At 42.9% G+C, this 14,076-nt stretch overlaps 1 protein-coding gene across 2 annotated transcripts; it reads left to right on the top strand.

Annotated features, from left to right (window-relative positions):
• The first annotated feature begins 347 nt into the window (after nucleotides 1-347).
• Nucleotides 348-8,961, top strand: TFAM (transcription factor A, mitochondrial). Of its 2 annotated transcripts, XM_082286453.1 has the most exons (6): nucleotides 348-789; nucleotides 2,670-2,740; nucleotides 4,600-4,749; nucleotides 6,113-6,208; nucleotides 7,031-7,087; nucleotides 8,041-8,961. In XM_082286453.1, the coding sequence occupies exons 1-6, from the start codon at nucleotides 501-503 to the stop codon at nucleotides 8,251-8,253; spliced, it is 876 nt and encodes a 291-aa protein (XP_082142579.1). In that variant the 5' UTR covers nucleotides 348-500; the 3' UTR covers nucleotides 8,254-8,961. The 2 variants fall into 2 exon arrangements, with proteins under 2 accessions (XP_082142579.1, XP_082142580.1); XM_082286454.1 differs by lacking the exon at nucleotides 7,031-7,087.
• Nucleotides 8,962-14,076: the final 5,115 nt, after the last annotated feature.

Below are 14,076 nucleotides of genomic sequence, written 5' to 3' on the forward strand. Positions count from 1 at the left end.
AGAGAGAAACATCTCTGCTACTGCACCTTCAGAGCTCCTCCGTTAACCCTTTTTATACAAATTCTGTTTCCAGGGGCGGGGCTGAAAGGTCACTTCATTCTGTGCTGTTTACTACGATGGGGAAAAAAAAAAAAAGTAAATCTTCATTTTCCCCCGAGAACTGGTCGGATCTGTGGCGGCTGCTGTTTCAGACAAAGCAGCACCCAAAAGCTTGCCATTGCGAAGAAAACAGTGAAGCCGTGGGGTTAGTTTTTGGCCACACCTCATCAACTGATTTAATTACTTAGTGCCCAGTTAGTTTCTGATCTATTACAAGTTTATGCCTGCGTGTGCTCCCTGCGCGCGCACACAATGAACCCGCCCGCCCGTGGTTCAGAACCTCGTGTGTCCGTGGGGCGGGGCTGCGGGGGGTCACCTTGCAGCCGTCACCCTGGCTCCGCCCTCCGCGTCGCTGTCCCAGGGTACCGCGCGCTCTTCGCGCGCAGGCGCGGCGGGCTGGGATGGCGGCGGCAGCGGCCTTGCTGGGTCGGGCTGCGGGCCTGGGCCTGGGCCTGGGCCTGGGCGCGGGCGCGGGCGCGCGGCGGCTCCTCCGGTGCGGGACAGGATCGGGGCTGCGGGAGTGGGGGACGGGGACCCTCCTCGACGGTGCCGTTGTGTCCAAGGCCGGTGCCGCCGCGGAGCAGTACCTGTCTCGGGGGATCAGCTCGAATCAGCGCCCGAAGCGGCCCCTCACCGCCTATCTTCGTTTTGTGATAGACAACCGTCCGGCTTTTAGGGAAAAAAACCCAGGTACGAGGTTTGAGGGGAGGCGGGGCCCGCGGTTGGCGCTGTTGGGCGCCGGGGCTTAGATACCGCCGCCCCCCAGAGTGGGGTGAGCCAGGAAGCCGGAACATCCCGTCCCTTTGTAAAAGCGAACCTCAGGAACGATCTAAGCTGTCGTGATCTCGGAGATCCAACTCATCTGTGTATCCGTACCATTCCCGGGGTGAATCCAGCATAGCCATACTCACTGCCTGCACGTGCCTGCTTGGTCTTCTGTGCTTCATAAGTCAAAAAAGTGAACATGCGTGTGTAACTTTAAAAATGCTTGATGAAATATCTCATCTAGGTAATACATGTTAACAATGATTTATGGTTTTCAATTATTTTTGGACTTCATATATTTGAAGTACACTTTTGCTGATATTATGAGCTGTGTATGATTTTATTTTGAGGCTTAGTAGTTGAAAAATTACAGATGCTGGATTGCATTACTGTATATGGGAGAAGAAGTAAATGTATTTAGAGGAAAATGGTTTTCTGTGAATATGTTTGATTTACTATCAGAAACTTCAGTTACAGGCAAGGCAGTGACTCTTGCCAGAGAGCTGCAGAATAGATATGCTGGTTTTGAAATACTGTTGAAGGTTAAAATGTTTAAAGAACTATGGTCATATTGGGCAAATCCTGAGGAAGATTTAAGTAGGGAAAACCATTTGATATCCTATTTAGCTCACCAGTTCAAGAGTTCCACTCTCATAGGTTGGTAACTGATTAGAGTAGTTATGCACCACACCAGTGTTTTCCACATTTCCAAAATTTGAATAATCTGCAAATAAACATACTGGATCTTATATACAAATTGAGAGTTTGGGGTTTCCTTGTTCCAAAAGAGGTAATGGTCAAAAATAACCCAATAATTTATTTGTTTTCTGTTATCAGTGGTCATAGCATCATATTTTCAAAGGTTTTAAGGCCGATTTACTTGCACTAAAACCTTTTCATTGTCTTGTTTTTCCAGAATTCTGAAAGTCAGGTTACTGAGAAGAGCTTAGTTACACTTTTCCACCATTGAGGTGGCTGAACTTTACATCTCAGGGAGGAGAGAAGCTCATCTGTTTTTTCTTTTATTGTGAAGTAGAGGGAAAGCCTGTAAAGGATTTTTCTTGTAAAGAAGACCTTATATCCTCTTTGCAGAACACTTGGGTTTGTTTGGGGTTTGTCTGCTTGGTGCCTTTTTGTGGTTGGTTGGTTGCTTGCTTGCTTTTTAATTATTCTTTTTCCCTTATCAAATTCAAGTCTGGCAGGAGGTCTCATCACCATAGTGCAAGAGCCAGAGGCAAAGGCAGTCAGCTGAAAACCAAAGCAGACTAAAGTAATTTTGTTTGCTGGAGAAGGAAATGACTTTTTTTTTAACTTCTTTTAAATAATACTGTAAGTAAAGGATAATAAAGATCAAAGTATATGTGCTATATTAAGTGGATAAAGTCACATTATACTCAAATGAAGAATTCAGCAGACTCTTTTTGCTAAAAAAGTTAGAACTGGAAATTTTACTTTTGGTTTCTCCTGCTCCGCCCTCCAAATTCAGACCATTTTGCATTGTATAGAAAAGGATCCAGCTCAAAAGACAAAAAATACGAAATTTTTGTGGAGTGATAATAGCTGCCTTGAAATGGTGCTTCAGTTCATAACTGCATGTTTTGTTCCAGGCGAGCAGTGACTCTTCCCCATCCCCCAAATACTGCAATGCCCTTTAACTGCCACAGTGAGGTAGTTTATGAAAGGAGGAAAATGCATTTGTACAGGAAGATGATACTTGTGACAGCTTTCTTTGGAAAAAACTGAAGAACCTTACTAGAGATACAATGTTGATCGTTATTTCTGGGCTTTCTCATTTTAATGTACAGAATCGAGCAACCTGGAATTGATTAAAAAATTAGCATGTGCATGGAAGGATTTACCCGCATCACAGAAGCAGGTAAGGTTGTATCCTTTCCCTGAGTACTTTGAACTCTACAGATGGTGGATTTTTATTTGGTCTGGTGTCTCTTGTGGGTTTTTTTTGTTTATTCTGGTGGGTTTTTTTGGTTGGTGGGTTTGTTTTCAAAGGGCTTCAGACATCAAAACAGTTGGGAGAATTGGGAGCTTTGAATAAATCAAGGGAAGTGTAGTGAGACCCTGGCTGAATGCCAGGTGCCCACCAAAGCCACTCTCAGCTGCTCTTCGCAGCTGGGCAGGGGAGAGAAAATACAGCAAAAAGTTTGTGGGTTGGAATAAAGCAGGGAGAGGTCCCTCACCAGTTACTGTCAGGGCAAAATGAACTTCCGTTGGGGAAATCAGTTTATTACCGATCAAATCAGAGTGGGATAATGAGAAGTAAAAACTTAAAATCCTAAGACACCTTTCCTCCTATTCCCCACTCTTCCCAGGCTCAACATCACTCCCAATTTCTCTACTTCCTCCTGACAGCAGTGCAGGAGGACAGAGAATGGAGGCTGAGGTCAGTCCATCATGTATTGTTTCTCCTGCTCCTTCCTGCTAAGTGGGAAAACTTCAGCATGGGAGCCCTCCCCCAGGGGACAATTCTCCATGAACTGCTCTCAATATGAGTTTTTCCCATGGGCTGCAGTTCTTCAGGAATTGCTCCAGCATGTGTCCCTTTCCATGGGCTGCTGTCCTTCAGGAATAGGCTGTTCTATTGTGTGTCCTCCATGGGGTCACAGCCCCCTTTATGCATCTTCCCGCTTCAGTGTAGTCTCTTCCATGGGCTGCAGGTGGATCTCTGCTCCCCCATGGTCTGCAAGGGCACAGCTGCCTCACTGTGGGCTGCACCACAGGCTGAAGGGGAACCTCAGCTCTGGTGCTTGGAGCATCTCCTGCCTCTCCTTCCCTGACCTTAAGATCGGTAGAAATGTTCTTCTGACGTGGTGTGTGTCCCTGCCCTCTCTGGCTGAAGTTGTGCAGTTTTCTTTTTCTCCTTCTTAACTCTGTTATCTCAGAGGTGCCACCACCATCGCTGATGGCCAATAGAGGGTGCCTCTTGGAGCTGGCTGGCCTTGGCTCCATCAGGCATGGCAGCTTCTCATAGGAACCATTCCCGTACCCCCTTCAACACCAAAATCTGGCCATGCAAACCCAGTAAAGGAAGATACTTTGCTACTTGCACTTGTACATGACCTTGGCTTTAACAGTTCTAATCTCTTGCTGGAGAAATGATACAGTTCTCGCTCCATGTAGCTGTGGGGCTGCAGACCAATTCTTTCTCCTTTTTGAATGGCAATATTGCATTACATGTATAATACAAGTTTTGTAAAGTTGTTCTCCTCTTGTGTATAAGTTAGGTGAAACCTCAGTTTTAATGAAAGGACCAACTTCTTTTGCTTCATGTAAATTTCTTTAAGAGTCAGCAAATTAAGTCATAAGTAGTGAAGTTTCTCTGAGTGGCAGTTTCAAGGGATAATGTGAAGCAACTCTAGGGCTTGCTGATCTTTGCAAAATTTAAATGCTATTTATAGCAAAGTAATGGTTGTTCTTCCTTGGTTGCAGTTAACAGTTAGAGGCAGTTAGGAACTAAGTGCCGTTTTCTAAAGGAAATATCTTTGTTCAAAAGAATTGAGGTGCTCTCACATCCCTTCTGGACTTCTCACGCTGTGTACCTTTCCCTTTGTGTCTCTGAAATGTAGAACAGGGAATCAAATATGAAAATCTGATGTTCTGGGGTAATTTTTTTCAGTCTATAATTTTTCTACTCATAGGTTAGAAACGTTAGCTTGTCTAATGGTCAAGTGCTTCTGACTGAAAGCATTTGTTTAAGGCTGGTGGTGGTTTGTGCCATAGGTTTATGAGGAAGCAAGAAAGACAGACTGGAAAAGATATGGAGAGCAGATGGCTGCTTATAAAGCCCAACTGACTCCAGCCCAAGCTGCAGCTTTGAAAGAGGAGAGGAGAAAACAAGTGGCAAAGAGAAGATCAATCAGGGCAAAAAGAGTAAGTATTTTGAAGTTCTGGTTTCTTTTCTCTCAAGGAACCTGAAGTCTGTTTGTCTAGTATACAAAGCAGAGTTGAAGCATGTTTTAGAAATACAAAAGCAACTCCGAATAAAAGAAAACGCACAACAAGCACAAACCCCCCAGAATGCCCTGGACTAAAATAATTACTGGTGTTAGCAGCTGTTTTAGTGGCTTTCCTGTGCGTGAAGAGCACAGAACTAGCACATATCTTTGTGCTTAGACGTGGCTTCTCTATGCTTTTTTCTCCCTATTTCTTGAGCTACCGGAGAAAGGATAGGCAGTAAAAGACATTTGGACCAGCAACTCTTTGGATGGGAAGACATCCAGAAATAGCTTTTCACAAAGACTTTGTGTCTGTTCCCTCATTAGCCCCTACAAGGTAGCAGCTGTTTGAAGTAGCCTTTTTTCCTTCCTTTCTTGGACTCTGCCACTGTATCGCTGCTGCTGTGACATCTGTGTGTGTCCATTACTATTATATTCATAAGGATCATCTTCCTTATTCCCTTTTGTCTGGTTTATGTATAAATCCTTAGAATCATCTGTAAAGGTACAATATTATGGTTTGTCTGGCAAAATCAAAGGGGTTACATATTGCTTACTTATTTCTGTGAATTAAACTGCTGGTGTGACATTGCCCTAACTGGCAAAAGCAAAACAAATTTGGTTTAAAAGGCCCCTATTTAGAGGGAGTTTTTTATCTAAATGATTCTGCTGACCCTTTTTAGAGTATGGCACCACAAGGAATTCAGTTGACTTATCTAATACCTGAGCAGATGTTAATTTACAGCACCTAGGCTCCAATGGGAGTATCAGGACTGGAGAAAACAGGAAGTGTAATTGCATCTAGAACTTGCTGTACTTTCATTCTCTAGCCATCATCCCTGTAGGCAAAGCATTCTGATAGCAGAAACCCAGTTCTCTTCCAGCCTCTCACCTCTACACAGATAGGTGTCTGCCTTCTTCTCTGCACGCAGGCAGTATTTCACACCAGAAACGGAAGCCTTACTGAAGAATAATAGAAAACCTGTCATCATTACTTTATTACAGAGTTGAATTTAGTAACAGTCTTTGGTTTCTGGAAGACTTAGCTGGAGTAAGAATCAGTTTTAAATGCTTTTTCAACAACTTGTGAAAACTCAAGTTGTTAGCTTTTTGTAGTGTAGCATTAGTCTTGAAAAGCACGAAGAGCATCTTGACATATAGTCTAGTTTACAGAATAAAACTCCAAAGAAAGAGTTTGTGTTTGATTTTTGTATAAAATATAAAGACAAATGCTAAGTTTAGATTTAGAACAAATGCATGCTTAGTAGATGGAATAACTTCTTCTGTTGTTTTTAAAGGAATTGAATCTGCTTGGAAAACCTAAAAGAGCTCGTAGCGGCTTTAACATTTTCCTGTCAGAAAATTTTCAAGAAAGTGAGGGAATTTCACCTGTGGTAAGCCAGGAAAAATTGGGGGTTTTTTTAATGTATCCATTGTATTCAGGAAAATGTAGTTTAAATTCTGTCATTTTCAAAGATACTGTTCAGTAGTTCAGTGTCTCGATGCTGCATTGCTTAGGTTATTTTCTTTAGCCTGTGGCGATCAGGCTGTACTACTGACATGGCCTGTATAAAGTGCTGTGTGGGTATACAGCCTTAAAATTTTTGCACTTCAGTGTTACAGACTTCATTTGTTCCTTTTGTAAGGAGAGAATTATTCTTCTCTTTGTTTTGATGTAGAAATAGAATAGTTTTTCTAAGAGTTGTGGTGGTGTGCTCCTGTTCTGGCAGTAGCAGGTTATTTTACCTCCTACAGCTCAGTTGGTGGTATGGAACATGCAGGAGTTCCTCAGCAAACTCACAAGTTCTGCACTAAACTTTGCTTTGGGGTGATGTAAGTTACTGGTGGATTATAGCACTTGAAGTGGTGGAGACCTGCCCTGTGTGCATCATGTGTTCCTTACCCTACACATCTAGTCAGTAAGTCAGGATGGTGGATGTATTTTGTTCCTCAGTTTTCCATGTACAAGGCAGGCTTCTCCAGTCAGCTGAGGCCCAGGCTGTAAATGTGGCTCAGATGATGCCCAGAAGCTTGTTTTGAACTCTATTGTTTACTTACATTAAAAGAGTAAATAAGGGGAAGCAAGATTTGTGTCTTTGTGCTTTTTTGCATTGGTTTATGCTTGGCTTTCACTTGTGCAGCATTCATCTGTACCCTTCTGAAGTCAGTCTACTCCTAAAATAGCCCTCATGTATTGCATATTCTGCATTCCCTAGGCAAAGCTGAAGAAACTATTTGATACATGGCAAAAACTGTCTACTTCCCAAAAGCAGGTATGTCAGAGGATTTGGATGAAGCTCTGATCTAATCAGAATTACAAACTGGAGTCAAAATTGATATATTCGTACAAAATCTTGAACTCAGTTGCTCAAAATGTAATACTGAGGAAAATACTCCAAGATATTCATGCATCTTGAAAAAGATTGTCATTACCTTTATTCCATGTGAGTCAGTGGGATAGAAGTTCAGTGTGCCTTAAAGTGGATGCTAACTAATATCTAGAAAAGAAGGTGGAATAATATGCAACAATTTGATTTTTTTCTAATAGTCCACAATATCTTTAAAAACCAGCATAAGAATTTGCTGCTCATGGAAAGACTTCTTACAAGGGAAAGCAACAGAAATCTGCAAGTGATGTGCACAGGGTAATCTATTAGCTTTGGTTGTCTGGGGGATAATTTTCTGCCAGCTTTCTCAGTGTATTGAACTACGAACCTGTAGATGAGCAAATCAGAAGTGGAGGGGTGCTCTACTGAAATCTGAACTAAACCTTGACATTTTCAAGTATTCTGTACCCTACTGTCCTTCCTCCTGAATGCTCTTCTTCCAGGTGGTTTTTAATGTGTACCTAGGACACACCCTATGTTCATGTTCTTACTGTAGAGAAATAAGTTGAAATAATTCTACAGCAGTATATATTCCTGTGCCTCACATAATCCAGCTCTCTCAAACTAGTGCCCAAATAAAAAAGCCTTAACTGTTAGTAGCAGTACTGAATAAACAACTTCTTCAGGGGATGGCCAGCTGTTGATATAACTGCAATTTAGTGCTAAAGCTTTGTATTTTTCTGCAAGTTTGATTTTTTTTTTTTTTTCCAATTAGCTGGAGGTGAAAGCAAATGCCTGGTCTGTTCACTGCACAGGTGTTGTTCTAAGTCACCTTTGTGTTGCAGCAGTTTTCCAGAAAAAGACCCTTCTGTAACTCTTGATACCTTATTTTCTTTCAGCCATACCTGCAGCTTGCTGAAGATGATAAGGTTCGGTATGAGAATGAAATGAAGTCATGGGAAGCAAAAATGATTGAACTGGGACGTGAAGACCTGGTGCGTTCCAAAAAGCAAAGGCTAAAAAAGAAACCTGCTGAAACTGCAAAGCAAGCTGAAACAGACAAAGCTTCCTCAGGTGCAAACAAGGCAAAATTAAAAAAATCCGAAGAATAAAAAAACCCCTTTGGTTGTACTATTTCTTTCCTGCTGTGTTAATGCTGCAGTCAGCATTAGCACTGAAATTTGGAAAATCCGTGAAGGGCCCTTTTGAAAGGTGATCAGGTAAGAGAGGAGTTACTGTCTCTCAGAAGTGACTGATATAATCACTGTAGGTATAGCCTGAAATGTAGAACAGCAGTCGGTTAATCAACTGTGAATACTGATACCCACTGACATCAGCAGAGCTCTCCAGTAATGGTAGATAATAGTCAGCTTTTATAAGGTATTTTTTAATGAAAAAATAAAAAAGTTTCTTTCTTTATGAAAGAAAGAATATTCTACAATGTTACCATCTAAATTCTGTAAATAAGGACTGAAATCGGAATTAATGCTGCTATGTTTTATTCTCTCCATGTTATTGGTAGTGAGATGTTCTGCATTTCAACAACAGGCACAAGAAACATAAAATCCTAGCTTTTATTTTATGCATTTATCTTTTTGTACCTGTTAATCTGTGTATGCCACTTACATTGCATTTGATTAAAGATCATATGACTTTTGTATGAATGTACCTTTATTGGACTTTTATTCCATGGTTTTGTTTGGATACATACAAGCATTTTTGACTTGCTGTTGTCACATTTGGGATGACCTAGATGGAAAAGAAAAAATGTGTACTGTTTGGACTTTGAGTTTTGATGTAATAAATACAGGTATTTTGAAGAGGTGGTTGGTTTCTTTCCTGCGGTCTTTCCATCTTAGTTAAAGTCGTATCGGTATTTTGAGGAATCTGTTTTTACAAGGCAGGCCAACTTTTTCAGTAGTTGGTGGATCTCATCTGTTCTGAGTGACCCACAAAATAATCATGGAATTCTAGAAAGGCTTGGCTTGGAAGGGTCCTTCAAGATCACATGGTTCCCATACCCCTCCTGTAGGAAGGGATGCTACTCACTAAGTCAGGTTGCTCAGGGCCCTATCCAAACTTGGCCTTGGACACTGTGACATAGAAGGGTTTTCCTCAAACTCTTTGTGTTTGATCAGTCTGTCAATGCCCTGAGGTTGACTGCAGAAATAAATTGGAAGATATTATAGACAAGCTCTGATGAACAGTGCAAACCAGCTCAAGACAATCATTCAGTGCACATAAAATCACAGCATCACAGAATATCCTGAGTTGAAGGACCCATCAGGATTATCAAGTCCAACTCCTGGCCATGTACAGGACACCCCAGCAATCTCACCCTGTGCCTGAGAGTGTTGTCCAGAATCTTCTTGAATATTGACAGGCTTGGTACTGTGACCACTGCCCTGGCAAGCCTGTTCAGTGCCTAACTACTCTCAGGGGTAAGAACCTTTTCCTGATACCTAATCTAATCCTCCCTGACAGCTTCAGCCAGTCACTCAGGCCTTGTTACTGGTCACGGGAGTGAAGAGATCAGTACCTCCCTCTCTCAGTGCCCCTTGGGAGGATGTTGAAGACCTCAATGAGGTCTCCCCCTCAATCTCTGGTTTTCCAGGCTGAGCAAACCAAGTGACATCATATGTACTGAGGCCTGAGCATCAGGCCTCAGTCAGAGCTGATTTACAAGATGAAACCTGGGTATTATGTGACTGACACCATCAGTATTATTTAGCTAAAAATAGATGAGTGAGATGCTTATGCTAACTGTTTAACACCAAACTGTCTGCTTTAGACCCTTTCACGTAACCTTGAGTAATTATCTGCAAGAAATGTGTAATTTTAAGAAATTTTCACAACTGACATGAATAGGCTTGCTTGTAGGATATTTTAGGGGAAACCCAGCTGAGGTCTGGGCTCTGGCCAAGCCCTGGTCCTGCAGGATGGGAAGTGTGCCATCAGACCCAGGTGGTTCTGCACTAAAAGTATATCAAGTCACTCTGACTTGCTGATTTGGGCCTATAAATCTGGCCATTTTTGGGGCAAATTCAGAGACCTCCCCTATGGGTGGACACACTATGTAGGATTTTCCCAGTTGCTGGGAAGGGTTCTCCAGGTCCTCACTGCTAAATGGGGCTCCCCAGAGAACATGGACTCTGGATGATGGTAAAGTGTTTAGGCAATCTTTCTTAATCACTGTTCTTTCCTTTCACTCATGTGGTAATGATTAGGTGCATTACCTTGCTTATTTTTCCTTGTTGCCAAAGCTGGGCGCACTGTTTTATTCAATGTATCATTTTACTTTTGTGTTGCCTTAATATTCATACTAAAATAACCATTCTTTCCATTGGTGTCTGTGTCCTTTAAATCATTCCTGTAAATTGGCAAAACACTCAGCCTCTCCTCATAAGGCTTCCCCTGCAGATCCTTCAGCATCCTTGTGGCCCTCCTTTCAATACTCTCTGATAAATTAATGTCGTCTTTTGTCCTGTGGTACCCAAAACTGCCCCTAGAACTCGAGGTGAGGCCACATCAGTGCAGAGCAGAGCAGGACAATCACCCAGTTGGTTCAGGGTCAGCCTGTTGACTTATCGTGAAAGTTAAGCTGGATTCTTCTCTGACCTCCCTTCCCACTAAAGCTCTAATTATATTGATTTCTTTGAAAGGTGGGAAAAAGTAAAGTTACGGTTGATGTAATTTCATGTTTCCCTTGGTGTTCCTGCTCCCAAGGGGTGCATACAGCCTGTCCCTGTTGAACTCTTGCTGATACATGCCTTCCTTCTGGCTGAACTATGCTTTTCAATATTTTCCCTAGACGATGAGTGTGTAATGTTATACAACACTGTGAACACACAGATAGTTACTGTCCTGGGTTGCAGTGTATTCTATTACCATTCTTATGAGCTGTTGAAACCAGGTGGGGCAGTGTTTTCCTTGCCTCCTCCCCCCGGACTATCTTCTGTTAATGGCCCATCAATGCCATGCTGCATGACTCAGAGATAACACCCTCTGGACTACTATTAATGAGCCCATCAACGCCTGGCCTGATGACTCATCATCCCATTGTGAGATGCTCTACCTAGAGGGAGGAACCAAGCATTCCATCCTGGATACAATCTGAGATTCCGAACACCACAGAGACCTTTCTGCTGGATTCCCAGAGGACAGGAGCTACATAGCCACCACTGGACCTTCCGAGGAAGAGCAGGCCCTTTCTACAGGATCACGGCTTCAACAGAACCACATCCATCACTTCAGGAGGACTGCAGCCACCATTTTATCGGACTGCTACCACCACCCTGACTAACAGGGTTAGTCAGTTTAACCCAGTGTTTTCTGCCTTTATCTTTTTGATTTCCCTATTTAATTGTTATTCTGACTTGGTGCCTCCCGCTGGTTTGTTTTCAAACTGGTAGAGTTACAAAGCACAATAAGGCAGCAAACACAACATCTAAAATATTTTGAGTTCACAATTGTTCTGGTTTGAGTCATATGTCGGTGAGGGTCCATAGTGATGTAGAGTCCCCAGGCAGGTGCAAAGGAGAGCTGCTTTATTGCAAAAACCCAGCCTTTTAAAGCAGTTAGCCGGTTATCAGTTACATAGTTTTAAAGCATAACAAACATAATTCAACCAACCACCATACACCATGATGTGAACATGCAATGGTTATAGAACATGTTTTTCTACCCCTAATTCAGCTGTGTCTCTTTCCCACAGTCCTTTTCTACTTAGCCGAAGTAACAGACCTGAGCCATGATTTTAGAAGGCCTTCCCTTTATAAAGCTTTACTTAACGGTAACAGTCATATACCAGAATTTAGTGTTCCCACAAAAAAACACACACTGCTCACTCCTCCCTCCCCCTCCTCTTCCCCTGTCGTAGCTGGAGAGGACAATTGAAGGCACAAAAGTCAAAGATCTTAGGTTGAAATAAGAACATTTTACTGCGAACAGCAATGAGATAAGAAAACAAACAGTAACAGCAACAATATTAATAACAGAAGTGTATAAAAGAGAGAGTGATTCACATGCAAAATGTTCACCAGAGTCTGACCAGACTGCAGCCATGCCACCCCAACTGCTCCCTCCTGCTTAGAACTGGTGCCACCCAAACTGCTCCCTCTGGCTCAGAAGAGGCACCGTGCTTACTCAAACAGAAAAGAACCCCTTCATCTCAGAAGATATTCCCTTTCTCCTGTCCCTGACAATGACAAGTGGTGATCTAGAATAACATCTGGATTCTGGCCATGCCTCTCTGAGTTACTGCAAAAAATTAACCCTGTCCTGGCTGGAACCAGGACACAGGCCTGTGCCTAAGTCTGAGCGCCAAGAGGTTGGCCACACAGACTGAGGGCAAAATCCTGTCTTGCAATGGACAGTGCAATAGTTTTCAATGTGTATTATCCTATCAGTTTGGATTTTATAGTCTAGATTGACATAAAGCCAGCAGCTTTTCTTCAGTACAGCTCATGCACTGTCCTGTGCTGCTGACAAGCAGTCTAAGGCACATCAACTCTGTTTCACCATTTGTGCTACTACTTGGATTTCTTCCTGTAGGCTACAATACTCTCTGCGCTTCCATTAATGGCTTTTTCTAATTTTAGTGACACATTCCTAATCATTCTTGCTAGTTCAGCAAGCCCTAACCACAGGGTAAAAGCACTTACATGCAGGTGAACTTAGTGCCGCGCTGTACCAGAGAGCTGGAACACTGAAGATAACTGATTCTAACTTGGGCAGGTGGTATTAATGCACCTGGAGTACACTTGTCATTCCTCATTGAGGGTAAATATTTAAATGCTCGTCCTCCACATATCCAGTATTGCTCAGGTAGTTGTGTAATTTAGGGAATATAATCCTCAATATATCTGAGTCATGCGTGTGCTTGTTTTAAAACTCTGCAGGGAAATTAAGGCCACTCAAGCCATGCCCTTTCGATATTGGAGGAAAAAATACTGAGATATTATAAATTTGAACCACAATTTACTGAAGAAATTTCAATAAATACTATGATATTAATAAAAGATTGTACAAAAGAGAGAATGGTTTACACCATTCATTCACCATTGATGACCATCCAAAAAGGATGGTCACCACTGAACAAACTAAGCGTCCCACAATAGGAGCTCATGTTTCTCTGTGTTGCCTAGGTTACACCACAGGGGCTATTCACAGGCATTATCCTACTACTGACCACCACGTGGTCCCCCCCAGCAACTAAGGCAAGATGGTGGAGGGCCCCTGCAGCAACCATTTTCCTCCCTCTAGCCCAGGGAAAAAAAAACCTGAAAAACCAGTGGAAATAAGGGACGGAACCTCCACCGTGCTGGGTGATGCAGTCCAGGCAACTGCAATTGTGAAACAACTGTAAGATGGTTTGCAAAGTGGTGACTCCTGGGCTGGACCGCAGCTGTGGTGGGTCCTAGGCAGGTTTCTCTCTGTGCTGCAGCAGTGGGGGTGGTAGTGCTGGCAGGCTCTCTTTAGTTGGCAGTGGCAACCAGGAGTTGCTGAGCAGCAACTCCTGGATTGGACTGTGACCATGGTGGGGTTCCAGGCAGGCTTCCTCTCTGCTGCAGCAGTGGTTGTGGCAGTGCCAGCAGGTTCTCTCTCCCTGCAATGGCAGTGCCTGAGAGCTGGCCAAGAGAGTGGCAACCCTTCCGCTTCCAGCCTCTGCCACTTTCCCTTCTGAAATCACACTCCCACAGTGGTTGTGTAGGTGTTATCAAATATTCAACACTGAAGCTCCATGGACTTGCTTTGTAGCCATATTATTATCCTCACCTTATTCTACACCATCCATAATATGGCCAGATTTATATCTCTCAACTATATACATGTATAATATTCTTGCCTTGCCTTGCCTACCCATCCCTTGCCTCACGTTGCCTTGTACGCATTCCCTGCTTTGACTTACCTGTCCCTTTCTTGCCTGGCCTTGG

Source organism: Coloeus monedula, assembly GCF_965178545.1.
Source record: "Coloeus monedula genome assembly, chromosome: 8".
NCBI lineage: Eukaryota > Metazoa > Chordata > Aves > Passeriformes > Corvidae > Coloeus > Coloeus monedula.